Raw genomic sequence first — 27,359 nt, 5'->3', positions numbered from 1 at the left:
AGCCGTTTTTGTCGAAACTGGCGGAGTAGTTTGACGGCCAAAGCGCCCGCTGTTGGCCTGCGCGTCACGTGACCAGCATGCGGCTGAGCGTTTGATAAAAAGATGGCGTGAGCACGGGCGCAGCGAAGAGGACAACAAACAGCGAACTATTGAGCGCCGCGCATCGCGAACCGAAGCGGCCATTGAACTTGTCAAGTAAGTTAATTTCACCACGTAGTGCGTTTTGTTTAACGCTAACACCTCTGCAATAAAGGTCACAAACTTGCATTGTTTTTTGTCAAGAACCTTTTTATTTTATTTTTTTTATTCGAGGTTGGGGAACTGTTGGAAACGCTAGCTAAACGTAGCAAAGCGTTAGCTAGCAACAGCGATGACACAGTACGCGAGACACCCGTCAACAACATGGCCGGAGGGGTATTCGGCTAACCCAGCTACCGTCCAAACTGCTTCGGGGTGGCCTGTGAAGGACACGCTAGTCGCGCCGGGGCTAAGGTGCTGTTTTTGTAAAGCATTTATTACCGTTTCCACATGCTAACGTCGTTGATCATGAACTCGTTATCGAGAGCAAGAAGCTAGCCCCCCAAGATGTCGCGTTCTAACGCGTACAGCAATTTCAGTGCGAGTGACGTTAAAAATGAAAGATAAGAAGATGGAATGGAACAAAAACGCGTGAAGTTAAAATGCATATTAGCGAGTGGAAGGTGTGGTGCAATTTTAAAGCTACTGATTTTCGTTCGCGCAAAGGGCTCCGCGGTTACGCTTATCAATGTTGGGATTTCTGGAGCTGCGAATCGCTCATTTAGTCATTCGTATTTTAATTGACCATTATGTTATGCACGTGGATGTGGAAGTGTTTTTTTTTGGATACAGTACTTTAGCGTTCTCTCGGTATGCGAGCTAGCGCAGCTAAGCTGTGTCACCCTTGTCTGACGAGGCCAGTTTAGCTAGCTGCTAGGACAAGAGTCCCAGTCAAGAATTATCTGGTGCAAATCAACATCAGCTCGGCAAACACCGAGACATATTTGTTCCTATCGTGAATTGTTTGTGCGGTTGCGCATATAATTAACCGGATAAGAAAAGGAGAAGCCGGAGACGCAGCGGTGAGTCAGTAGGACCAGGAAGTTGAACGTACCGACGGAGGGCATCGAAAACACGTGTTTTGTTTTGGGTCACTTTGGACTGGACTCGGCGTGCAGGCGTTGCGGCGGGCTGTAGCTAACTCGTTCTTTTGTAATTAACTTTAATTTGGACAGAGGTGAGGTATCTGAAATCTGGTTTCTTGCATTTTTGTTTTATTTTCACGTTTTTAAGTGTGCGGGGCGCACAGTATTTTTGAGACATTTGAGCACAAAAGAATGAAATGGTGTCACCTGTATTCTAAATTAAGTATTTTTGAACAGTGCCGCTAACGAAGTTTTAATATAAAAAACCCCTTTGATTTTACACTACTGTCGATATTTAATATAACATAAATTCATTACATGTGGGGTTTTTAGATCATGTATTTTTACAGTCAAATAATTCTGCTGATTTCTTAATGTAAGCAAGCACAAAATAAATTCACATTTGATTGCTCGAACATGGAAAATCTTGAATATTTGAACTTGTATCATTTCAACATTGGCACTGTGATCATTGCTTAATGTCATTGATGGCAAAATGGAAAGACTTGTTCATCTTCCATGTGGATGTAGCTAATGGATTGATATGGAATACAATAAAATAACACAAGTCCATTTGGACAGTTTTTAACCAAAGATAATTTTTTTCCAACTGAATGTATCAGGGTGGGGGATGATGGAAACGACCGTGGCAGAAGGAAGACAGCGCTCTGTCATAGTAATGTAACGTTTTTGTGTTACAGATGGATCCTGGACAGGATTTACTTCTCGCTGCCCTGAGCGAGAGTGGCATTTGTCCAAATGACATCGGCTTTTTTGACGCTGATCCTCAGGATGGCGCACAGCCCTCAACGACCCAACAAGTAAAATCATCCTCACTTTTGTCTTCGAGGCGATTCATTCGTATTTTTCTGATTGCATGTTGATGTTCTGGTCTCCTGTCCCCTTCTAGTCTATCTCAATCAGCGCCCTGGATGTTGGCGTGGGCGCAGAGTCGGTGGACGTTCTCCGAACAGAGGCTCCAGTCCCAGTCCCTGTAGTTACTATCAGGGTGAGATTACAGAGCATTAACGTTCTTGGTTCATTATGAAAGATAAAAGTGATGTTGCTCCTGGTGCTTTAAAGCGGTTCTCTCTACACGATGTCTTCAACAGCACAGACCTCAGCCATCGACCACCACGTTTGTCTTAAACCAGCTGAATCAGTTGCCGTCACTCGGAGCCGTTGCGACCAAACCATCAGGCGCGATCAATAACAAGCATGCCATAACTGTCACCAAGGTCGTCCATGTTGGAAATTCAACCCTGAGAGGGTCCTCTACACCCACCCCTACAAGTTATCCTTCTTCAGTGTCTGCAGTAGTGCCTTCAAACAAAGATCAGGTAAGTTTGAAGAAACTGTTTCCTTGAGTAAAAGAAATGGTACAGAAGCGTTTCATTGGTTGTGCTCATCATCGTCCATGTTCTCCGTTTAGCAGATTCAGTTGAAAGACCTCCTACGGACCAACAGTGTGAATAGCAACGCATTAAAGGGCAACAGTCTGATGGAGCTCATGAGGCTAAAGCCCCCGCCTGACATCAGTACGCCAGTGGCAACAGCAACTGCAACAGGTCATTCCTTCATGCGTCTTGTTTAAATGTGCAATTACCGGTAGTGCTTTTTTTTTTCCTCTCTTTTCATTGCAATACATTTGTGTCTCAATGTTTTTATAACTAAACGGCACGTGAAATGGTCCTATTTTGCCGTTTTTCTTTGCTTAAATTTTTGTTGGTACCGTCACAGTCCCGATCATCTTATTTAAATAAAAGTATGAACCACCAAACCACTTGTTCCTTTGGTCTAAAATGTCTGACAATTTTCTATACTTCATGAAATATAATGGTGATCATATGGATTGACTAACATAAGCTTCTCAAATGCACTGATATTTGCTTTATGGAATAGCTTGATATTCGCTCTAACTAATATGAAATTAAACGGCATCTGTTGAGAATCTGGGACATCTCCGTAACGCTTCTGGTGTTTCAGGTGAAATAAACAACGGAATAAAAAAGGACGGTTTGGGTAGAGACGTCGGCAGGATCTGGATTAATGATGTTAAAATGCACAACTTCTCTCATTCTCTGGTAGGCATTAATGATATCGATTGGAAAGGTGCTGACTGATGCCAAATATGTGTTGGAAGTTTTATTTTTAGTTGCGCGTCTCACTATGTCGACCCTTCTGCAGAACGCGGCTGGGATGAAGGAAGATTACGAGCCCGAGGAGGAAGAGGAGGAGGAATTGGGTCATGCGGAAACGTATGCGGAGTACATGCCGATGAAATGTAAGACTGTACTTTCAGAATTATAATCCAGAAAACTCTTTCCGAGGCTGGCAGACATTCTGAAGCGTTGTCGTTCGTTCAAGCAGCCCCATCATCGGTTTCACTCGAGCACGTTACACAAAACACTGCATGATCTGTTTCATCAATGCAGTGAAGGCTGGTCTCCGGCATCCCGATCCTGTGGTGGAGACCAGTTCCCTGTCCAGCGTTAGCCCTCCAGATGTGTGGTACAGAGTGTGCATCCCAGAGGAAGTCATAGATCGCGGATGCCTGTCTGCCCTGCAGCTGGAAGCGATCACATATGCATCTCAGGTGAACATTTACTATTTTACCTGTATTGACTTAGTGCTACTAGTACTGCAAGGCTGCTTTCACTAGTGTCGTTTGTTGGAGTTTTTCTGGATTTCCGTATTGATGATGATGCAGGCTGAAAGAAATTTGACGCGTCTTTTTGTTTTACCGGTTATTTTATTTGTCCCACAGCAACACGAGACATTCCTCCCCGGAGGTGATCGCGCTGCCTATTTGATCGGTGATGGCGCTGGAGTAGGAAAAGGCCGAACCATTGCAGGGATCATCTATGAGAATTATCTTTTAAGCAGGAAAAGATCACTCTGGTAAAAACCCTGAAGTCCTTTCACTGACAGAACTGTCAAATGTTACTCCAACAGAGTTCTAACCTTTTCTCATCTTCTCTTTTGCTCAGGTTTAGCGTCTCCAATGACTTGAAGTATGATGCAGAGAGAGATTTAAGGGACATTGGAGCCAAAAACATTCAGGTTCACCCCCTGAACAAGGTGAATCTGGTGACGCATTGACGAATCCGAAGGCAAACGTTTCCAAGTTTCTATTTGCCAGCAGTGACTCATTCTGCTTTTATTCTCTCAGTTCAAATATGGCAAAATCTCCTCGAAACACAACGGGAGTGTGAAGAAAGGTGTGATTTTTGCCACCTACTCGTCGTTGATAGGAGAGAGCCAGTCGGGAGGGAAGTACAAGACTCGTTTTCAGCAGCTTCTTCACTGGTGTGGGGAGGACTTCGATGGAGTCGTATCCTTTTTAAGAGTAGAAGTGATCTAACGCCGACTTGAACGAACTCATTTAAAGCGTCCTCTACTTGGATTTATGATTTCCCTTAACTGGATGGAATTAGATTGTTTTTGACGAGTGTCACAAAGCCAAAAATGTGTGTCCTGTTGGGTCATCCAAACCGACAAAAACTGGCCTTGCAGTATTGGAACTGCAGAACAAACTCCCCAAGGCTCGGGTTGTGTACGCGAGCGCTACGGGTAAGACGACCTCATTTAAGCGTGTAAATGTTACCGAACGACGAGGAGGCTAATTGCTGATTGTCCGTCAAGGCGCCTCTGAACCACGAAATATGGCCTATATGAACCGTCTGGGCATTTGGGGCTCCAAAACACCCTTCAGGGAATTTGCCAACTTTATCCAAGCTGTAGAACGCAGGTAAGGCTGGTCTTTCTGCAGGTGGGGGTGCATTTTAAACTCAAGGAATTGGCAGGTGGTGACCGGAGCGGGTCCCGATTGTCGTTTCAGAGGCGTTGGCGCCATGGAGATTGTAGCTATGGACATGAAACTGAGGGGGATGTACATTGCCAGGCAGCTGAGTTTCACGGGTGTGACGTTCAAGATTGACGAGGTTCCCCTGACTCAGAAATATATCAAGATGTACAACAGATCAGTGAAGCTGGTAAGAAGCCTAGACATCTGTGGGACTTTCATTTTGAGCTTCTCACTTATTAAACGGATTTCATTACGCTCTCTCCCAGTGGGTGAGCGCCCGTGAGAAGTTCCAGCAGGCGGCGGGTCTGATCGATGCAGAGCAGCGCATGAAGAAGTCCATGTGGGGCCAATTCTGGTCGGCTCACCAGAGGTTCTTCAAATACCTCTGCATCGCCTCTAAAGTCCGCAGAGTGGTCCAGCTGGCCAGGGAGGAAGTCCAGAATGGAAAGGTGGGGCTTTTCACTGAATCTAATCTCGCTCGGGGCAGAACAAGTTTAATTGGGATTATAATTTCACGTCAATGCTTATTTCAATATTTCTTTTTGAGTGTTTTACACCCCAGGCACTGAATCAAACCACGATTACTGGGGTCCGATAAAGAAACTGGTGGAATGCCGTCACTGTCAGATTTAATAATAAAATAATTGATAAATCGGAGCACAGACGTTGCAAGCTTAGGCTGCCTTATCCAAGGAGAAGAGAAGGTCCATACCACCACACCAAGTTCAGTCTGCTTTGTGAACGTCTATTAAAACAAGATGACAACCAAAACCCTCACAGGCAGCGTGTTCCTCTGCAGTGCGTGGTGATCGGTCTTCAGTCCACCGGAGAAGCGAGAACGCTGGAAGCTTTGGAGGAAGGGGGCGGCGAGCTGAACGACTTTGTGTCGACTGCAAAGTACGGACAAACAAAAGAATGTTCCCTCGCGGTTTCAAACTGCTTTCTGAGCGTAGGTGTAATGAATGACATGTGTTTGTTGTAGAGGTGTGCTGCAGTCCCTTATTGAGAAGCACTTTCCAGCCCCTGACAGACAGAAACTTTACAGCCTGCTGGGAATCGATCTGTCGGCGAAGACGCCGTCTCTCGGCGCCGGCGCGGCCCAATCGGAGCAGAAGGGCAAGAAACGCAAAGGTGTGGAAACGTCAGACGCCGACTGCGAACGGCTGACCGGACCCGCTTTCTGCTCGGCTTTAAAAGCGGGCATGTTGTTGTTCTTCACTTTCCAGGTCCAGAGGTCAAAAAGCAGCAGAAAAAGAAGCCTCGGAAGCACGGAGGTTTATCAGGAACCAGCTCGGACGAGAGCCAGTCGGAGGAGACGGACAACGAGTCCGGGAAAGAAAGCGACGACAGCTTCAAATCTGTCAGTTCAGCAGATGAAGACGACGATTTCAATCCATTCAGAGACGAGTCTGACGACGACGAGGAAGACGGTGAGACCCTGCGAAGGGGGAGGATGTCAAAGTCGAGACCTTTTAATCCCCAGTTCGATGATGAAAGCAAACTTCTTTTCCTTAGATCCATGGCTTATCAGGAAAGAACCAAAGAAGGGAAAAGAGAAGAAGAGGAGGAGGAAGAGCATTGACCCAGACTCCATTCAAAGTGCCTTGTTAGCCTCTGGGCTGGGCTCCATCAGGCCTGCTTTCACTGCTTCCGTTAACCCGCCCTGCACACCTTCCGCAGGTAAGCAGGATGCCGCACGGCGCGGCGGAGCGCGGCGCTGATTTATTCAGGAGGTTAATGGACGCTCCTTCTCGTTCAGCGGTGAAGGCAGAGATTCAGGACGGCTGCATAACCAGTCAGGACTCGGTGGAACACGCCCAGAAAATGAAGCGTCAGCTGGTGGACGAACTCGAAGAGCTCGCCGAGCAGCTGCCGCCCAACACTCTGGACGAGCTCATAGATGAACTGGGTGGACCAGAGAACGTGGCAGAGGTAAGCTATCGGCATAGTAAAAGGAAAACTGCAGCAGTATTTCGCTTTGCATCTTATGGTTCGTTCAATTTCCCTTCAGATGACCGGCCGCAAAGGTCGCGTCGTCAGTAACGACGATGGCAGCATCACCTACGAGTCTCGCTCCGAGCTGGACGTCCCAGTGGAAGTCCTGAACCTCACGGAGAAGCAGCGGTTCATGGATGGTGAGAAGGTAAAAGAAAAGTGCTTTTACTGTTTCATTCTTCTGTTCCAGGCCAAGAAATAAAAATGTCTCCTCCAAGAGTTCATCAGTTTGTATGACCAGAAGCGTCGTCTTTCTTTTCCACCAGAACATCGCCATCATCTCCGAAGCTGCCAGCTCGGGCATCTCGCTGCAGGCCGACCGTCGAGTGAAGAACCAGCGGAGGAGGGTCCACATGACTCTCGAGCTGCCGTGGAGCGCCGACAGGGCCATACAGCAGTTCGGTAAGGTCATGCTAACATGTTGGAGCCTTTATTTTCATCCGCCACAAAGCGGGTCGCTAGTCTTTCTGCATTTGACAGGGAGGACAATGGAATGAAAAAATACACTGTTAAGTTTTTCGTCACAAAAGGAATCTGGAGTCATGCTATGAATCCGTCCGTAGTGGCGGACATGTTTGGGCTTGAGAGCTGCGCTTCTTGTGTGCAATAAAGACGAAGCGACACCGTGAAGCAGCTCGTCTCTTTGCTCGTTCTCAGGCAGGACTCACAGATCCAACCAGGTCACCGCTCCAGAGTACGTCTTCCTCATATCGGAGCTCGCAGGAGAGCAGAGATTCGCATCGATCGTTGCCAAAAGACTGGAAAGCCTGGTAAGGCGGAACGGAACATTTTGTGCCAAAAAAATATTTCAGGAAGTTAAGTGTGAATTATGCGTTGGATCTTTGCAACAGGGAGCTCTCACTCACGGAGACAGACGAGCGACGGAAACCCGAGATCTAAGCCGGTTTAATTTCGACAACAAAGTGAGTAAATCAAACTTTGGCCTCTGAAGTTCTTTCACTTTTCCTTCATTGACTGGCGTTTGTCTTTGCTGCAGTACGGCAGAAACGCTCTGGAAATCGTGATGAAGTCGATCGTAAAACTCGACGCGCCGTTGGTGTCGCCACCCTCCGACTTCACTGGAGATTTTTTTAAAGGTATGATATTACTTTATATATATATTTTATTTATTTTTTCCAAAATATGTGTCTCTTTGTAATAAAATGTTTCTTCTATAGAAATTCAGAGAGGATTAATAGGTGTGGGCCTCGTAAATGTGGAGGACCGATCCGGTGCACTGTCACTGGACAAAGGTGATTTAAAATTTTAATTAAAAGGTGTTTTTCTGTTAAATGTGTACAGCTAATAAATACAATGGACACACACATCAGTCAATTAAACTCGATCACACTTTTCAAACTCTTTGAGGTGTGAAACAGAAGTTCAGAAGTTCAAAATATAAAAGGAGAAACGCGACTACACGAATTGATCGGAGTCATTTTTGGACTCACAAATCAACGTAAAACCAGAACGAACTTGACAATGTAGTTAAAATGGCGCCCGCTCTTCGTTTGTGCGACAGACTACAATAACATGGGGAAGTTCCTGAACCGTATTTTGGGCATGGAGGTCCAGCAGCAGAATGCGCTGTTCCAGTACTTCGCCGACACGTTGGGGGCAGTTATCCAGGAAGCCAAGAGGAGTGGCAGATATGACATGGGCATTCTGGGTAAGATGATCGCCGGGCGGGTTATTCAGTCATTTCCACAGACTGGGTAGAGTTTTACCAGTATAATTAATCCCAATACTTGATGCTCTGACCTGACGTTTGGATGGTGGTGCCTGAGGGGGAATCGGATGTTTGTGAAACTTGGCCTTCCCCGTCATTCCTTAGATCTGGGCTCCGGCGACGAGAAGGTGAAGAAAGTGGACTGCAGGAAGTTCCTGACGCCGGGTTACACGACCTCTGGACACGTGGAGCTCTACACCGTACGTCCATGCGTTTCTCATTTCGCGCCGTTCTCGAGGGAACGGCAGCGCGTTTAGTTCCGAGGCTGCCGAGGAGACTTCACTCTAAAAGCGCGCGAGCAGGTTTAACACGCGTGACGTGACGGAATCCTGTCTGGAGATCTGTAGAGATCTGTAGGCTCCGGAGTCGTCACCGCTCTTTGTGTCCGTCTCGGCACAGGTGAGCGTCGAGAGGGGAATGTCCTGGGAGGAAGCGACGCACGTTTGGGCAGAGCAGAACGGACCGGACGACGGCTTCTACGTACAGGTGAGATGCTTCCCACTGGGACACTATGGTCGGGTCATCAGTGGATCAACCCCAACATGCATTTATTTATTGTCAGATGAGGAACAATAAGAAAACGGCCATTCTGGTCAAAGAGGTGAACAGCAAGAAGAGGCTGTTCCTGGTCTACCGGCCGAACACCGGCAAGCAGCTCAAGCTGGAGTCGTACGCCGACATCAAGAAGAAGTTCAAAAAGGTTACGGCTCTTTACGTTGTTAAAACGCCATCGAGAAGAATGTTTAAGGTTCAGCATGTTGAATCAGGACGCTTTACCCCCCCCCCCCCCCCAGGTCCTGTCAGAAGACGCCAAGCAGCACTGGAACGACCAGTACAAGTCCTCAGCACAAATCTGCTCTCATGCATTTTGGTATTTGCACTTTGGATCCCTGTTAAATTCCATTCAATTTACATCCAAATGCAGAGGAGCTCCGTTTTCAACCCGTAACCGCTGAGCATGTTGGCTTCTGTTCTTCTCCGCAGGCGGGGGAACTGTAAGAAGGCGTCGGTGGGTCTGCAGTGCGAGATCGGCCTCCGCTGCAGGACCTACTACGTGCTGTGCGGCTCGGTGCTCAGCGTGTGGAACGAGGTGGAGCTGGTTCTGACGCCGATCAGCGGAACCAACGTGAAGGTGCAGATCGTCCGTCTCAGAGCGGAAGACGGGCAGAGGATAGTCGGTGAGTTGGAAGCGACTCTGCTGCCGTGGGCGGCGGACGTTCAGCCTGTCGGCGTCGGTCCCTGCGGTCCGACGGGTTCAACCCGACCCTCCGTTTCCTCCGCAGGACTAATCATTCCAGTGAACTGCGTGTCTGCGTTGATCAACAAGCTCTCGACGTCGGACCAGTCGCAGCAGATCGCCGTGCAGGAGCAGCAGAAACGGCAGCAGCTCCACCCCCAAAGTCTGAGTCACGCCCACAACACATAGTCTGGGGGCGGCTACGTGGGCGCCGAGCCCATCTCCACGCCTTCAACCCGAAGGGAACTCTGCCCCCCCCCACCACACACATCTGAGGTGGTTGTACAGGGACGAGGTTTCAGGGTTAGCTTGTTTTTTTGCGTTTGAAATCTCCAGAGATTTGATCGGTGATGTTCCATCCTCTGACATTCAGAGTGAAATGATTCGTGAAATCCAGAGAGTCCACGCCGGCGTGAAGCGGGGACGACCGTGGGAGGAGGACGACACTAACCGCCGTGTTTCGGGTTGAGACGGACGTTTGATTCTGCTGCTATCAGTGACGTTTCAGCACTAATGTAGAGAGAGAAGCGCTTCCTCGGAGCAGAACGAGCGACGCGGGACATGAGTCGGAGTAAACGTGTCTGTTGTGTTCACGAGACGAGTCGTAATCAAGATCGCCTTGTCCCCCTCGTCTTTGTTTTACTCGATTCAACTTCATTTTTTATTCAGACGACCCCCCCCGCCCCATCTCTTATTTGAGACCCAGATATTAAATAAAGAGCTTGTTGGTTTCCACTTTAAATCTTTATCATTTATAAGCAGTGTATTAAATGTTTATAGTGTAATTATACTGCTTTAAATGATTATACGTTGGCGTTCAGCCTTTGGCCGACCAGACATTTATTACATGTTTATATATGACTTATAAACGCTAAAAATGACAACTTAAAAGTGTTCCTGTTCCCCTTTTAATGGTTTCAACTGGTAAATGCTTTCTTTCGGGGCCGTCTCAGCCTCTCCTCGGATGTAATTAATGTTCTTCTTTTGGGGGGGGATTTCTGCTCAGGGGCTAAATTTATACAGACCGGCTTTGAAAACAAAGAAAACCGTTGATTTTGAAGATGCATGACTTTAAATCGGATTCCGCCGCACCTCTGCTCGGTGGCCGGAGCTCGTTTGTCCGCACGCTTCACAAAAGCGGGTCTGATTCTGCTGGACGATCGCTTCTGCTGGGTCGTCCCCCGTCTTTCACTGCTTCACGAGAGTCCTGGAGGAGACGGGATGAGACTGTGGATGTAAGAGCTGGGGGGGGGGGGTCAGGATGGGGCTACGTTTCCTGCCAGTTTGCATCGCGAGCCTGTGGAGCTGTTTGTTGTCTTTTCTCTCATGTTCCTATTCTGTGCATTTAAAAAGTAGAAATCTTTGTATCCTTTGTAAAAGGGGATCACGAGGCTTCGTGCGGCATCGGCTAGTTGGACAGATCTCTGTTTACGTCGAATGTTCACCTTCACACAAACCGACTTTATTTTTTGTCTCTTGGCGGCAGACTTGTTTTTGAATGTTGTAAAAATGTCTCTGCAGATCTGGCTCCTTCTGACGACAGAACACTTAAAGGAATTTATTTTTCCTTTTATCATTGCACGAGTTGTACAAATATTCAACCATGACCTGTTTATGAATGGGTGCAATGCTCAATAAAGCTTGATCTACTTCTACTTTGTAGTACTGGTCATTTTAATGTTATTATAGATATATGACAAGTTTACCTGCAGAATTGAAGGTGATTACAATAGGGAAGATTAGAAATGGAACAACTGGGATGGGGGGGGGGGATAAATATACCTCAAACTATAAAAAAACATTTGATTAAATTCAGTCATTGGTTTACAACTGACATGATTCTGTTTCCATAGTGATGAAATAATCTACTTTTATTAATATTGCAAAATAAAAATGCGCACATCATATTTGGCTGCAAAGACTTCTCTAAATTAGATAATTGCTCATTACTGGGGGGGTCACAGGGGTCCCAGATCGGGGTGTGTCCGACCATGTGGCCCGAGGAGACTTTAAACGGGTCCCTCTTATCTAGTTTGCGTAAAACAGGAGCCCCCCCCCCCCATGCCTTCAAAAATAAGTTTCTCCTTTTAAAGCTCACTCCAGGACAAAGCAATGGATGCGCCTCCCCAGACAAAGACGGGTATCTCCGAAATGCCTCCAGCGCTGCGCCCCCCCCCCCCCCCTATAAAACGGGGAGGGAGGGCATTTTCACTCTTATCAATTAAACTCAGCTGCGTTAAAATTCAAATTAGTTGCACGCCGAGTTGCTTATCTGCATTCTAAACATCGATTCCTGGCTTTTACGTGGGGGTTAAAATTTAGTTTTTTTAAACACATTTTTTTTAAACATCTTTTTTTTTTTTTAAATAAAAGTGTCTTAAAAGTGTGTTTCGAAGATTTAACGATTAACCCCGACTAAATGCGTCCGGCCGAGCCGAACCGCGTGAGAAAGGACGGTGGAAATCACCTTTTTACACTTTAACTTCATTAAACCGCAACGCACTGTTAGAAAGCACAGTGGGTGTCAATATAAAGTGACGGCCATATTTGCCGGTGCCGCTGTTGTAAACAAAAAGTGAGAGACAGACGCTTCACTGAATTTCGGGTCATTTTTATTTCTTTAATTTACCATGTCTCTGGGAATGTCTTACAAACCCAATGTCCATCAGCACATTCCGGGAACTTCGGGGAACCAGGGTAAGGAGAAAAAACCGGGACAAATCAAAGTATCCGTCCGTTAAATCGAGTGTTAAATTCGGGGTCTCGGAGAATACCTGGAGAAAGACCGCGTCTGTAGTTTTTTTTTTTTTGTCCAGTTATATATATAGGGTCAGATCGCAGGAGCTAGGCTAATTCATATCCGCCATTATTACTAATGTAAAAGAGCGCCATCCGCGCTATCGGTCGCGGGCGGGTTACGGCTCGGATGCGAAACGAGAAGGCGACGGTTCCGAGAACGCCATTGTCCGTCGTCCCGGGTCCTGGTCCCGCCGGTTGGGTGCCGTTACGCGGTGACAAAAATGTATCACTTGTGTCTTCTTGAGCCAGCCTTGTTCCGTTTCCTCCATGATGCTCCTCAGCCGGAGCTGCTGATTAATCAGATTCTTTTACGACTCTTCGAGGACATCTAGCGGTGGAGAGGGGGCATTACAGCAGAATAATGCAGCGAAGGGGAGCGGCCAGAGTGGCGCACAGAAAGCCACCGAACCTCCCCAGGTTCCGCTAAATTTAAGGGTTTAGTAGTTTATAAAGCGTTAAAAGTAGGTTTTTTTTGGCTTTTATTTAAATGCAAGCTACAACAAAAGGAATCATCACGGGGGAAAAAAAATTCTGACATTTTGACAAAGTTATTAGAGAAAAAAATACTTTGAGAATATGCAATAACATAACTTTAAATGTCTTTAATTTTCAGAAATTGTGGCAATGCTATGGCTTCTCATTTTTTATTGTTTGGTTTACTCATATTTATATATTTATAAATTCTTTTTGAACAGTTGGAAGCTTCCAGTCTCCCTCAGCGGCTAACCTGGCCACATTGCAGTCCTACCGGCCCCTTCTGAGCGACTACGGTCCTCCATCTCTGGGATTTTCACAGGTAAAATGCGATTAAACCCAACCAAACTGACATTTCATCCACCTTTCAGCTAAAGGCGACCACTGGTTGGGGTTGAATCGACATTTTCAGCCCCGATCGACGCTTTCTGCACCACAGCGGTCTGGCAAACTGCCCAAGTGCTTGCTGAAGGTCACAGGCTGATAAAAGAGAACCACATCTAATGGCACAAATCTTAATTTGGTGAAATGTAATGCATTAAATGAAGCATTACTTCAGAGTGTGTTCTGGCCTGTGTTTCTCAGAGAGAGGAATGTTTTGCATCTGGATCTAGATGCTCCGAGCCCTAGAGGAAGCGGTATCAAAGGCGTTGAACCCGTTTTGTCTCGTTCCGTTTGCTTGAACCTCAGGGCTCGTCTGGTAGCCAAGTGCCTCAGAACAAATACGCAGAGCTGCTGGCCATCATAGAAGAGCTTGGAAAGGAGATCAGGCCCACGTATGCTGGAAGCAAGAGCGCAATGGAGAGACTGAAGAGAGGTAGCCGTAAACCTTTGCGTGCTGAAAACGCACACATTGCAGCTGCTGAAAGAGGTCATTGATCTAATTGGTCTTTCTTCAAAGGGATAATCCACGCCAGGGGGTTGGTACGAGAGTGCTTGGCCGAGACGGAGAGAAACGCAAGGTCCTAGCTGCGAACGCGTTCCTCCTACGAGAAAGCGTGCGTCTGACGGAAGAAAAGAGCAACTTGCATGGCATTTCCTCTGAGAAGAGGAAGTAAATCAACAAAGGATGGAAAAAAAATCAATCTGCTCGAGAGAAGAAAATACAATTCATGACTCTTTGGGATTCTGAAGGGTCAATTAAATTACGTGGGTTATTGGAATTCAATTGAGAGGATATCATGCGTTTTTATGCCCCACTTTTGGGATTCTAGTTTTGACTTCATATTTAAATAATTGATTGGTGCATGCGAACTGGGCCGTGGGTTAATTGTAGACGGTGCATGTCTTGTGCAGGGGTAGATGGGAAAAGAGTTCCTCTTTTTGTATTTGATCTGTTTTTCAGACCCCTAAAACACAGGAGTGGGAGAAAGAGGGATGAGATGGGCCAAATGCAGTGGGTGGTTCATGTTGGTTTTGGTATATAAAAAAGGAAAATGCTGTTACTTGCATCTTTGTATGTATTTATTACTTGGTGTAATAAATTGTATTTTCAAATTAGTTGTCTGTGTGATTCAGTGCGTTTTTCATGTTCTCTTGTCTTTCAAAATGTAAGACACTGAAGCTGAAATATATGTCACATCAATCTAAGTCATGTTTCAAATAACGTTTAAACAATTGAAAGTTGAACAATGATTGTATTTTTTGTCTTGATCTGACAACCGTAATAAAACTAATCATTTTCAGAATGAAGACAGCTTCATGATGAGCACAGGCGTGGATGCTAACAGTTATTAGCTCGAGCTTTTCTGTATATGTTTTCATGACTCTTTAATTTTGATAGCAGTTACAGGGTCAGACATGACGAACCGGATTAAGTTATTATTCCCCTTTGTTATGACATTTATTTTCAGTCAGTCCCAACAGCTGTGCCCGCCCCTTTCTTCGACTCCCCAGTAGAATTACGATGTAAAAAAAACCGACCAATCACAGCTCTGTATTTTAGATCGACATTTTGACCAATAGCGCTGCAGCAGTCTGTCACGTCACAGCAGCGGAGCTCGCTGCTGCAGTACTGTAGCCAACCAGCAACTAGCTAGCTAGCTAGCTAACTCGTAGATAAATATGGATGAAATGATGATACAAGTCAACTGGTATGTTATTATTCGTATTTGACGACGGTCATTTGTGCCATTCCCTCTGCAATAAAACCGTGTTTTATTGCATTACGGACAGACAAGGATACCAGACAGAGACATGGATGCTAACAGTTATTAGCTCGAGCTTTTGTGTACAGTATATGTTTTCATAACTCTTCAATGTTGACATAATGAACGGGATTAAGTTATTATTCCCGGGTTCCATGCTAACCTAAAGTGTCCTGCTTTTATATGATCACCAATATGTCTTGCTTCTGTGTCTGATTTTGATGACATTTTATATAACGAAAACAGGAAATATTGGGTTAAAATTTTGATTGAAAGTAATCAAATGTCAATCAAAAATAGAGATAAACAAGCATTAGAAGCTCATGATGGCTCTTAAAATGAATCTGGAAGATTAAAATCTATTTGGTAGTCGGCTCGGGATACTATTCGGTAACAGGAGGGTTTGTATTTGAGGCAATGCAAATTCAATGCTATGTGTGTGATATGAAATATATTGCATTAATTTTGCAAACCTAAAAGCCTGACAATTTCTTATTTGAAGGGTCCGAATGATAAGAGAAATTGCCCAAACCATTTTCCAGTTGTTCAGATAATAACAGAGGCACTGAGTGAGGTCTGTGACCTCTAGGTGTTTCAAGGTTATTGGAGTGTCCTGGGCAACACTTCCACTTCCATGTCTGACTTCCTTATGTTCTCTCTCTCATGGCTTCAGCCGTCGGACTGACCCCCTCTTCATGGGCCCGTAAACATGTCCACAGATGACAGTATCTCTGAGGATGTGTCCAGTTCAGGGGCTCTGAGCCATTGCCCTGACAGGGATGGGGGTAAGGAGAGCGAGACCTCTTTGTTGTCCTCTGAGGGGACATCGGCCTCAGGGCTGGCTGTCTCGGAGGACAGGCATACGACCTCCCAAACAACGGGAGGCACTGTGGAGAGCAGGCATGTGGACATCACACCAGCGTGCAACAAGATCAGGTGCAGTAGTGTAAAAAAAAAATAGTGACTTTAAGTTGAATAAAATTTAAGCTCAATAAAGGATGAAGGCATCTTTTCTTTGAAGGTAATTTAAATGTTCTTCTGTTGTAGATTGAATGGCGTTTATTACAAGTCAGAGAATAATTTACATTCGCTTCTACAAGCCAACTCTGAGGAGTCTTCCTTCTGACTTACAGTTAAACGTACAGAAACATTGTGCACAGGAATCCACTCTCCACTTCCCCTTGTCTTTGACTTTGACCTTATGGTGATGGACACTCTTCATTTTTATGTCTGAGCATCGATTGAAAAGGAAACTTTTCATGGAGTGGGATGACGCTGCCTGTAATCAACACAGAGGAAGTACAGCATTACCTGCAGACTCTTCACTGCGGGTGAATGCGAGAGGGTCAAGGTTCAGATCGGGCTCCTGGCAGCCTTTGAGAATCCAGCAGTGTTCAGTCTTGTTATTAGCATAATGCACAAGTTGGCTGTAAAAGTGTAAATTGATTTTTGTTACAAATCATTTCATTTTTTCATTTATTTTGCTGAGTCCTGTGCTCCATTGCTAAACTCATTTGATAATGCCAGTATGTCCATTATCCATATTTATGTATGTTGTGTCATTTAATCGTGATTTTTTGATTTTTAGGAGTCTATGTTTGACGACAGATGACGCATTCGAACAAGGGAAGACGCTCCCATTTATCAACCCAAGCTCCCTGGAGACCCTTCGGGCTCTGGTGCAGGAGATCCAGAGTAGTGGGGAGACGGATCCCGAGATCTGGAAGGATTGCGAGGTGAGGAAATGTCACTGCTGCGGGAGAACATGTAAATGAGAATGGGGTTAGCTGTCATGGCGGCTGGTGGCCTGCCATCAGGATGGTGAAAACAGATTAGAAAGTGCAGTTTTAAAAGTAAAAGAGAGATATATGAGGTGTCATAATACAGGCTGTAAGTGGGTGGATGTTTTAAGCATTTCCTCCCCCATAAAGGATGATCAAAAACAAATAGTTAACGCTAATGGGAACCGACAGGGACGAATAAAATCCTCTGGCTGTTTCACTGAAGGTTAATGTCTCGCTGTGAGGAAAGATTCCTACGTTACTAAATGCTTTATTCCGCAAACAGGACAGATGGTTGCATCTGTTCCAGCTGGTTGAGAAGCAGTACCAGGAGCAAATACTCGCTCAGCAGGAGCAATACCAGTGCCAAATACAGGTAACCCCCCCCCCCCCCCCCCGCCCTTGTTGTCTCGCCAGATGAGTTTTGTAAACATATTTGTGCAGCCTGTGTAACAGAGATGTTCCCCCCCCCCCCCCCAGTTGATTCAAGATGAGATCAAGGCCCTGGTTCAGCTCCAGAACCGCCAGCCACACTCGGAGTTATCTCTAACACCGGTGACCAAAACTAGCACAAACACAAAGGACGATGTTTTACCCCCCGTCTCCATTGAGAGCCCGGCGGCCCCTGCCCGTATCCCCCTCAGCTCCCCTTCGCCTCCACTTCAGAGACCAGAGACCGCCGGCCACCCGGTGGAGGAGCGGGCCACCACAGGGCTCAGCAGCGGCTACGGGACTCTGACCGCTTGGGGAACTGGCCCGGAACCTGCCGCGTCTCCGTGGGAGGATGAGACTGGGAGTCGAGTAAGAGAGAAGGATCGCTGGCCCTCTAACATCCGGGAGGACAAGGAGATCGCTGTGACTGGAGGCCGGCGGGACATTTCCAATGAGAGGGCTTATGGAGCGGAGGAACCCAACCCATTAATCCACCAGCAGAGGACTTCTGGGTAAGTTTACACCAACAAGCAATTGTATTATTAGGTATTATTGGTATGTAAATCCTTTTATAGAGTTATTAAAATGAAGGTTTGGGCAACCAAACAACTGCTTGCTGTTTGCTTCCCTGCTCTGTTTTCCAGCACCAGCCAGCCGTTGACCTCCTGGGCTCAGAGGCAGAAGCGCTCGGCCAGGAAGAGCAAACCTTCAACCCAGATCCTCGAGTGCCCGGATCAGCCGAGCAGCTTCAGAGAACCGGTCAAAAGCAAACCGGTGGCGAGCTCAGACTCCCAGGACCAGGTATAAAAACGCTGATTCACGTCTGCATGAGTTTGTTCTGCCGTCTGCTGTGGTTGTTCTGATTCCTTTCGCTGTGCTGAGCGTAATTTACTGTCCGCCGGTTCTCAGCAGCGACCGGCCGAACCGTCCGGCTCGTTTCCCCTGAGGAGGAGTGACAGCCTGATGTCAGAGGCGTCCGGTAAGGATTCACTGACTCCGACAAATCTCGGGCAGCACAGCGTTAAAGAAATCACTGATTATCATAAAACGCACAAAATAAAAACAGAGCGAAGTTATTACAGGTTTTCTGCAAGACAAAGCTTTGTTGCAGTTACCACATGTGACAAAAGATGGCGCTGTTTTACCCAGAAGTGCTCTTTCAGGAGGAAATGAGAATTAGAAAAATGGATGCTTTATTTTGTTTTTATTCATAAAGCAATTTTATTTTTGTCTGAGGCGCAGTTATCCACATTTGTGGGGCTCGTTCATGTGTTTTTAATGCGGTTACATTTTTAATTACGCACCTTTTTTTGATTTGGTTTTTGAATGGTTTATAGCCAGTCCTGTCTATTAGATGAAAAGATGAAACCTCGTTCTGTCCTCTTTCTTAGGCCTCACTTATTGGCGTCTGACTGAGAGTGAACTTTATCACCCCCTGCCGGACAGCTTCGACAGCGGCGCTTACCTCCTTCTGCAAGAGGCCTCCACGAGTCTCGTGAGTACAGAAACTGCTAAAAGTACATACGCTGGTCACTCTGTCGAGTCAGAAAATCAAGCCGATCCCACGTCTCCTCCTAAATGTCCTCTTTAGACTCCGTCTCAGGAGAGTCGGCCGTCTCTCAGAGAGATCTACCTGAACAAGCCAAGACCAGACGGTAAACGCTCCGACTGGGAATGCCCTTTCGCGACTAGTCCCTCATCACCACAGGTATGTCGCATGACTCATCGGTGGTCTGTTTAACCCCGGCTTGAGCCTCTGACTCCTCCCGTCCGTGCTTCAGGTGTTGACTCTGGACCCGGCAGCTAACCAGCGTCAGTCAGATCGTACGTCTGGCTTCACTTCTCCCTCTCACTTCAGCAGCCCCTCCTTCGCCACACAGCCCCAGCTCTACCCCTGCGGGACCCCTGTGACCCCCGACAGCATGGCGGAGTGCAGCCCCAACCCCGGAGATGCAGACGGCAACTCTGATTCGTCCAGTCTGTCCGCTTTCCCCTCCAAGATGCAGGGCATGTGGGGGAACCCTACCCAGGCAGTCCGGTCTACCTCCCAGGAGAAAATCCTCTCCTCATGTCGTGCATCCAGCCAGCGACACGGAGCCAGCGAGGAAGAGGAGGGTAGTCGCACCCGCAGCAGCACCCTGAGGCCTTGCTCGGCCTCTGGGGCCACACCTGCAGCCGGCCCCCGTGTGGAGAGAGCAGCATCAATAGAGGATCCTGTCGTCTTTTCTCTGTGAGTGCAAAACGCACAGGCTGCAGGATTTGTTCACGCCGGGATACTGAGTTTGATCTAGAAGAACTTGATTTAAACCCAGCAGTTTGTAAAAATAAAAAAATAAAAAATGCAAAGGAGGTCAGTTCGAGAAAACAAAATACACTCACTTTGCATCCACTTGATTCGTTTTTTTGTCCTCCAGACTGAGGCAGAACCTGAGAGAGAAACACTCCCGACACGTGGCCGATCTGAAAGCCTACTACGAGTCTGAGATCCAGATCCTGAGAGACAAACTGAAGCTCAAAGATCTGCCTCGGGATCTAGAGAAGACCAACCAGGTTCTGACAAAGAGGTGCCGTACAGCTATGAAATACAACGTTAAAAATAAAAAGAAATTAAGTAGCAGAAATTACTTGGAAAAGAGAATAGACAAAAAAAAAAATCTAATCAGCAGAAGGCGGCGTGAATAACTGCTTTCTTTGCGGCCCACTATTCCCCAGAACTCCATTATACTTTATATACTTTATTATACTCTGCGTACTTTTCTGTTGGTTTTTGACCGTGCTGCTTCATCCAGGTGTAAGCAGCTGGAGAAAGCTCTAGCTGAGGCCACCAATCGGATCCAAGAACTAGAGGCAACCAACAGCGTGCTGCATAAACAGCTGGTAACATTTCTCTTCACCTTTTATTTTATAACTTTGTATTTATTGGTTCATCCTAATACAGCAAACACCATCTGTCATGTTAATGTGCTTCTGTATGTGGTGACGGGCGCTAACGCTAACCCTAACCCGGCGCCTGAAACACTCCCCCCGTCTCTTCCCGTCTGCAGGCAGAGTGGCCGGAGCGTTACGCTGTCGCCGGCGCCGCCGTCAAATCTCTACAGCAGCAACTGGAAGAAAGCAAACGCTCGGGCAAGGACAAAGACGCCATGGCGGCTCGCTTGAAGAGCCACGTCCGGCGGCTGGAGGAGTCGGCGCAGAAAGCCTGCAGGGAGGCAGAAGAGAAGGAGGCGAGGAGGGAGAGGGAGTACGAGATGCTGCAGGAGGCGAGTCTGTGTTTTCACCCGCGTTCACGTGAGGTTGGGAATGTTGAACCGAATCTTCAACCTACTGAAATCGGCCTTTTTTCCCATTTTCGTGAATATGCTCAAAAGTCATATTCCAGAATGTAGCGAGTCGTGCTTAGGGACTCTCCCACACACCACATAACCACGTCTGCTGGTTTACATCCACAGCTGCCTGGAGAATATAACTCTCTGGTGAAGGAGCACGAGGGATTGAAGGTAACGGTTCTCTCAGTGGAACGACGAGCATCGAAGCATGTCGGATCGCTTCAACAGTCTCCTGTCATTCATCCACAGGACATCCTGGCGTCGACGGAGGACAAGCTGTTTGATGCCAACGGTCAGCTTTCGGAGCTGAAGAGGCGAGTGGGTCGCCTGCAGCAGCTCTCTCATCAGAGGGCCCAGGTTGAGTAAGGTGTGTGTTAACGCCGTGTTACAATCCGGTCCCGTCAGAGCCATCCTCAAACTGGAGTCTCAGGTCAAGCAGCTGGAGCACGAGAACCAGGCCAGAGCGCGCTACGTCTCCCACGGCAACAGACAGCCTTCGGGAGCTGGGTAAGCGCTTTCCTGCTAATGAATCCTTAACTAATCTTCTTCTGCACCTTTGCTTAGCTTAGCTTGTCGAGTTAGCGAACGCCCACCAGGGAAAAGGGCACCACTAAAATAAATAGTTTAAAATGATTCCCTTCTCCTGTAATTAAACCACTTTCAACTTATTTGATTTATTCCCATCATCCTGATAGAAATCCTTCATATTAAACCAAAACCGATTTAAAAGACAAACTTTCTGCAAATGTCATACTAACTTTCTTCTTGTCGTGTCCACAGGCTCTTCCACCACCCTGACCTGCTGCTGTCACCCAGTAAATGCAAGGCGGAGCCAGACGTCACCTGTCGGAGGTTAATGTGTCCGCCACCTGATCAGATAAACGGCGGCAGAAAATCCCCTTTCAAACTAAACCAATCGATCATCTTCAAGAAGTCACAGAATCGATTGAGCGATCAGTCGTCAGGAGGCGGAGGCTCTGCCGACGCGTCTCCTGCTGCTGGGAGCCGGAGGTGAGCTTTTGATTGTTGAGGGGGGGGGGGGGTTCTCTCCATTGAGGGACATTGACTGATCTCCTCCTCTGCAGGTGTGCGTCTCCTCCAGAGTGTGAACAGTCTCTGCCCAGACGCGAGGAGCACAGCGGCGGCCCCGGGGCGGCGGCTCGGACCCTGACCCCCATGATGAGGGCCCTGATAGAACTGGAGGAGATCCGAGCCACGGAGAGCCGCGCCCCCTGTGAGAATCTTAGCTGTGAATCTTTGCGTTAATTAATTGCAGGCCAATTAGACACGCTGATGTCATTTATTGGACTTCTGGCGAGCAGAACTGATGACAGACTCTGAGTGAGCTTTGTCGTCGTGTGTCTCGCTCAGGGGTCAACAGTCAGAGGACCAGAGTCGGGTTTGTGGAGCAGAAGCACAAAGAGGCCATGCCTCTGAGGGCCGACAGGGAGGTGGGCTCACCTGGAGGAGGAGGAGGAGGAGGCGGGTCCAGAGCTGAGCCAGGAGGAGCCAAAAGCCTCGGCGGAGCAGAAACAGCTGCAGGTTGGCTGAGAGCTCAGAGGAGTTTGTCCCCCGAGGGCCACAGGTCGTCCTCGCTGCCTCCTCCAGCACACAAAACCCCCCCCTCCACTCCCAGTAGGTCGATCCGCTTGCTGCCATTGACCTTCTGTTTATTTCTCGTGAAGATTTAGCTTGTAGCTAAAAGGTGCTGCCGTTAGATTAGATTTCATTTCAAGAAGACAAAAAACAAACAGAAGTCCTTTTGTTCTTCTTTTTTTCGTCCTTTGTTAAAGTTTGAATGAACTCTCTGCTCTTCTCCATCCATCTAGCAAAGAGAGAAACGCTACTCGGACCCCTGTCTGCGAAGTCCAGTCCGAAACGCTGCCCCACTGAAAACTACTCCACCGCCTTCGGGTGCCGGATGCCGAGAGGGGAGCACCTGCTCAACAGGTGAGGAACATGTGACGTCCAATCAGAAAAGAGGAACAGATAAATGCTACTGATGTGTGTTAGCTTAGCATTAATACTGCGCACAGGTATGTAGCATAATATAACCTCAATTTTATAAACCATAAATCACTTTAAGTCCTTTTTTTAATTAATAATGTGCTTTTATTGGTCCACAGGTTTGTCGGACAGGTTGACCAGAGACGTCAGTCGTCCCACGGCAGCAGTCCCAGAAGGAGACTCCGCTGGACATCAGCTGATGGAGGGACTGGTAATTTGTTCAAGCTCGAATAGATACGTTAAAGGAAAGTTCATAATTCAGGTTTCATGGAAGTCTGTCCGGTACCTTTTGAATGAAGGACACAGGAGAAAGTATATATATATATATATATATACTGTGGATGAAACTCAGCAGAGACACCAGGTGGTCAAAAGGATGGTCATTGATGATTGATAGCGCCACGGCAACAGTTTAACAGAAACAATAATTCACTGATGTATGGATTTAGAGTTTTCTCTCTAATCCGGTGTGTTCCTCTCCCTCAGACGTCCAGCAGCCAGAGGAAAATTCCCAGCAGGCCTGGGAGGAGGACATGCGGGACCCGTATGAGGACTCGTCTCCGCTTCTCCTGGATCGCCTCCACTCGCTGGCAGAGGCCGAGAAACTGTTTGACGAGCTGACGCAGGAGAAACTGCAGGTGAGACCAAGGACGGCGACTCTCCGCTCATCAGAGCAGACGCCGCTTTTTATCAAATTAACTAACCCTTCAAAAAAGGTCCATCCATGACCCTTTAAGGGGTCAGAAATGTCTTCCTGACATTTAGGCGTTTGTAAAACATTTCTTATTTGCAAAATCTTTGTGGTGACTCGTATGGAGTTTCACTAAATCACTTTTGACATGGATTTCAGGATTTTAACCCCTTTAAATGCAACGCAGGGTCAAATTATGGATTATAATGCTGAAAATTGGGATTTTCAAATTGATTCCAAAATTAGTTCCCCTATTGGTGGACACTTTCTAGGATTTTTTTTACATTTTTATCCTGAATTAAACATGGATTACATTGTCAAATTATGTTTTTTTTTTGTGCTAAAAGTTCAGATTTTTACATTTCAACCAGAATGACACCTGAGAATGAGAGTGATTGCCTTTGAGGGAGTTTTGAATTTCTGAACTGGACAAAAAAATGCTCGGGGGTAACACAAAGGTTAATTGTCCAACACTAATCCCTGCCTGACCTCTTATGTAACACGGACGCCATTGTTTTTACCCCGCTCCTATATTTAGAATTCACATTCACACACCCCCTTCCTATTGTGTCTGATATGGACGTCTGCCTCCGGCCTTTATAGAACACACACACACACACACACACACGCAGAGTCTGGGTTCAGTCAAAGCCGTTCAGTCGGTCATGAGCTGCTTGTTTCATTAATACAAAATGTTTTTTGTTAATAAACTGTAAATTATAAATGTGTGCGTGTGTGTTGCAGATTGAGGCAGCTTTGAGCCGAATGCCTGGCGCCGGCGGTAGGGTGAGTCGACAGACCCGGTTAGATCAGGTAAGCCATCAGGACAAACATGGAACGTATTGATTATGTTCAATAATCAATTTTAAACGAATGTCTTCTTCTTCTTCATGATTCTCTCCATCCCATCTTTTATTCTTTAAATAATCATGTTCTAGCAATGATTGATAGACTTGCTTTCCTTGGAACGATGGTTTTCCTGCTTCCTGTCCCCGTCAGGTGGCCTTAGAGGACCGTCTGGAGAGAGTGAACCGAGAGCTGGGATCCATCCGCATGACTCTGAAGAGATTCCACGTCCTCCGCTCGTCCTCCAACATATAGCAATGTCTGTCCTCACCCGACGGCGCGGATGCGACAGTGTCTTGGTTTATACACCGCACTGATTGTCGTTCGGTTTTCTGTGCCATAAGCCGCCATCTTGTACAGCATCTTTTATACCTGTTATTACTCGGGGATATTTTTTTTTTAACATGTTTGAGAGATTTTTAGAGTATATTTTTAGAAAACGCAGATTTTCAAAGCCGTTTACTTTTCTAGTTACAGAATATTACGTTTTCGCCACAACCAGATGTGGAGTTTTAAATCAGCGAAGTTTTGCTGTAAATGTGAGCGACTGCAGTTTTTCTTCTTTTTACAAACAATTTTAATGTTTTTTTTTTCCATTTGACATGAGTTCAAATATATTGATTTTATGTTTTTCTGTGTAGAATATTTGCACATGATACATGATACAGTATATTCTTTTGTTTTTTAAAGCAGATTCTTTCATTTGTTTTTTGGCCACATAATTAAACTTGAAGGGAACATTTGTTTACATGAAACCTTTTTTCTTCCTTCTCGTGGCATCTGGATCAGAACCTCTTGTAAAATCCAAACCAGCACGTTTTTCGGTTTCTCTTTTCTCTTTGACTTGTGCGCAGGATTTCTTCCACTGCTTTTTTTTTTTTTTTGCCATGCAGTTTTCCTACCTGAAATGAACTTCACTGGAACTACAAATTTGTTGTTATACAATAAATGAACATTTTCTGAGAAGTAGACGTGGCGCTTTTTTCATTTCATGCCTTTCAATTACAGAAACGCATTCAGGTAAGAAACACCTGAGGTGAGCAGCAATGCGTATGAAAGAACGCAGACGGTGGTTCGCCGCCAGGGGGCGCATATCTCCATTACAGCACTGTCCAGGAGGAGCCGGTGCGTCTGCTGACGTAACGTAATATCAGAGCGGACAGCACAGACGCGGTTCGGATGATGGAGGAGATCAAGCTGTGACTTCCGGCGTGGACTGACCGCTCTGTGTGGGGAGGCAACAGGACGGACCCCCCCCCCCCCCCCCCCCGCTCAGCCTCTCCGGTAGAAGACAAACGACCATCCCGACAGGTCTTCGCGGTGTGCAGGGTTAAAACTGACGGCGGTGATGCGTTCAGGATCCCCCGGACGGACAGCTGCAGGTGAGTCGACCTGCGTCACACCGCCTGTTACATTTCCTGTTGATAAACGATGCAAACATGAATTATTGACGTCATTCCCGGAAGGCGTTTTGACTACATGCATACGTCATTGTTCATTTTCCATCTGCTCAACAGATTCTGTTTTGCAGAGAAGTCAAATATCAGGTTTTGTAAATCTGACAGAATAGTGGGCTGATAAAAAATATTGCACATCTGCATGTGCCACACCTGATCTGTGCGTGGATGGTGACCCTGTCAGGTGAGTTCTGGGGCAACATTTGCCCTCTTGCCCCAGAACTGCCCAGAGCAGCTCTCTCTGTATTTAAGTTTTTCAGTGTCTGCAGCAGCCGGTTTGTTGTACACAATCTTATTTAGGATTAATGCCAGAATAATCTGAATTCATGCTCAGTTGCAAACTGTTTTAAATGAAGTGAAACTGTTTGCAGAAACATCATATGGAAGATTCCCAGATTAGGAGTCTCACTTCTGACTCTAACTGAGCTCATGAATGGGAGAGTAGAGAAGCACTACAGTCAAAGAACCTGATCCGGCTCATCTTACATCATCTTAGAATGATCTCAGCCCAGACAGACAGATAGACAGGTCAGTACTGGGAAGAAAATAATCTATTCATGTTTTTTGTCAATCAAAAATACCTTAAAAACTCATCATAAGGTTGCTTAAAAATTGAAGTATATTTAATTTATACTGTAAAAATGTTTTTTTGAAATCAACAATTATTTACATTTGAAAGTCTGGAAACCGTTTGTCCTTCGGGAGCTCTGTACATCCTGTTAACAAAGCAGAACTCTACAGAGCCGGAGCTATTCTTAGACTCCGAGGGTGAAAACACGACACTGTCCACGCGATCCTCACCTAATCTGTAATCTGGACAGATGGAAGCACGACTTTCACGGAAGCCGGCCACAAACCTGGAAAAGGTTTACGAGGCCTTGTCGCCGCGGCGGCTGGACAAAGTGCACGGAGAAACTGTAAATATCAAACCTAATTGATGCACAAAAAAACAACATCCATCAAGTAGAAGTTTCACAGCATAAAGTAAAACTTTATTCAATAGGGTTCATCCTCGGGGGAACACCCGATGATGTTTTCATCTCTGTCCGACAGTGAGGGACGGATTTCCACAAACATTTTGTTAATGTTATTGGATGATTTGCAATTTTCTAATCATCTGAAAAAGACTCAGACGTACGTGCAGGATTGTTCGACCTTTGCAGAGGGATCTGATTTACATCATGTTAGTCTGGTCAGAGGCAGAAACATCAACGCATTGCACCCTCCACCCATACGGCCATGCTCCACCTCCACCTCCACACTCCATCCGGGACTGTAGCCTAAATGTGGGAGGAGCATTCTACTACCTGAGGTAAATGCTAATTTTCAGCAGGTATAACTTTTACCAGATATTCTATTCCATGTTCTAAAGCACCTTAGATTTATATGAACACAGCCATCAGACCAGAGGCCTAATGTACTGGTCATTACACAATGTACTGGGGGGGGGGGGGGGGTGGAGCCTCG

At 46.5% G+C, this 27,359-nt stretch overlaps 3 protein-coding genes across 3 annotated transcripts; all 3 read left to right on the top strand.

Annotated features, from left to right (window-relative positions):
• Positions 1–44: 44 nt before the first annotated feature.
• sbno1 (strawberry notch homolog 1 (Drosophila)) lies at positions 45–11,588 on the top strand. Its single transcript, XM_068753347.1, has 33 exons — positions 45–195; positions 1,865–1,984; positions 2,074–2,172; positions 2,276–2,503; positions 2,599–2,731; positions 3,150–3,247; positions 3,351–3,447; positions 3,599–3,759; positions 3,931–4,064; positions 4,154–4,244; positions 4,336–4,497; positions 4,601–4,736; positions 4,809–4,914; positions 5,005–5,158; positions 5,238–5,420; positions 5,771–5,868; positions 5,954–6,102; positions 6,198–6,401; positions 6,487–6,651; positions 6,731–6,903; positions 6,983–7,114; positions 7,233–7,368; positions 7,624–7,736; positions 7,818–7,889; positions 7,964–8,063; positions 8,145–8,219; positions 8,489–8,635; positions 8,801–8,895; positions 9,095–9,181; positions 9,258–9,395; positions 9,490–9,566; positions 9,680–9,873; positions 9,979–11,588. The coding sequence occupies exons 2-33, from the start codon at positions 1,865–1,867 to the stop codon at positions 10,119–10,121; spliced, it is 4,200 nt and encodes a 1,399-aa protein (XP_068609448.1). The 5' UTR covers positions 45–195; the 3' UTR covers positions 10,122–11,588.
• A 914-nt stretch (positions 11,589–12,502) lies between these two features.
• Positions 12,503–14,653, top strand: LOC137908920 (cyclin-dependent kinase 2-associated protein 1). The gene is made up of 4 exons (XM_068753349.1): positions 12,503–12,629; positions 13,427–13,527; positions 13,896–14,022; positions 14,107–14,653. Exons 1-4 carry the CDS (start codon positions 12,563–12,565, stop codon positions 14,172–14,174), a joined length of 363 nt encoding a protein of 120 aa, XP_068609450.1. The 5' UTR covers positions 12,503–12,562; the 3' UTR covers positions 14,175–14,653.
• A 1,408-nt stretch (positions 14,654–16,061) lies between these two features.
• Positions 16,062–25,359, top strand: LOC137908919 (M-phase phosphoprotein 9). Its single transcript, XM_068753348.1, has 23 exons — positions 16,062–16,288; positions 16,941–17,088; positions 17,420–17,509; positions 17,614–18,077; positions 18,210–18,366; positions 18,475–18,544; positions 18,957–19,060; positions 19,157–19,273; positions 19,347–19,795; positions 19,980–20,129; positions 20,355–20,442; positions 20,610–20,825; positions 21,015–21,062; positions 21,141–21,205; positions 21,297–21,398; positions 21,672–21,902; positions 21,977–22,125; positions 22,263–22,526; positions 22,721–22,841; positions 23,018–23,109; positions 23,385–23,536; positions 24,334–24,402; positions 24,589–25,359. Exons 1-23 carry the CDS (start codon positions 16,062–16,064, stop codon positions 24,688–24,690), a joined length of 3,675 nt encoding a protein of 1,224 aa, XP_068609449.1. The 3' UTR covers positions 24,691–25,359.
• Positions 25,360–27,359: the final 2,000 nt, after the last annotated feature.

This window comes from Brachionichthys hirsutus, chromosome 19 (assembly GCF_040956055.1).
Source record: "Brachionichthys hirsutus isolate HB-005 chromosome 19, CSIRO-AGI_Bhir_v1, whole genome shotgun sequence".
NCBI lineage: Eukaryota > Metazoa > Chordata > Actinopteri > Lophiiformes > Brachionichthyidae > Brachionichthys > Brachionichthys hirsutus.
This window is presented reverse-complemented; position numbering and strand designations above follow the sequence as displayed.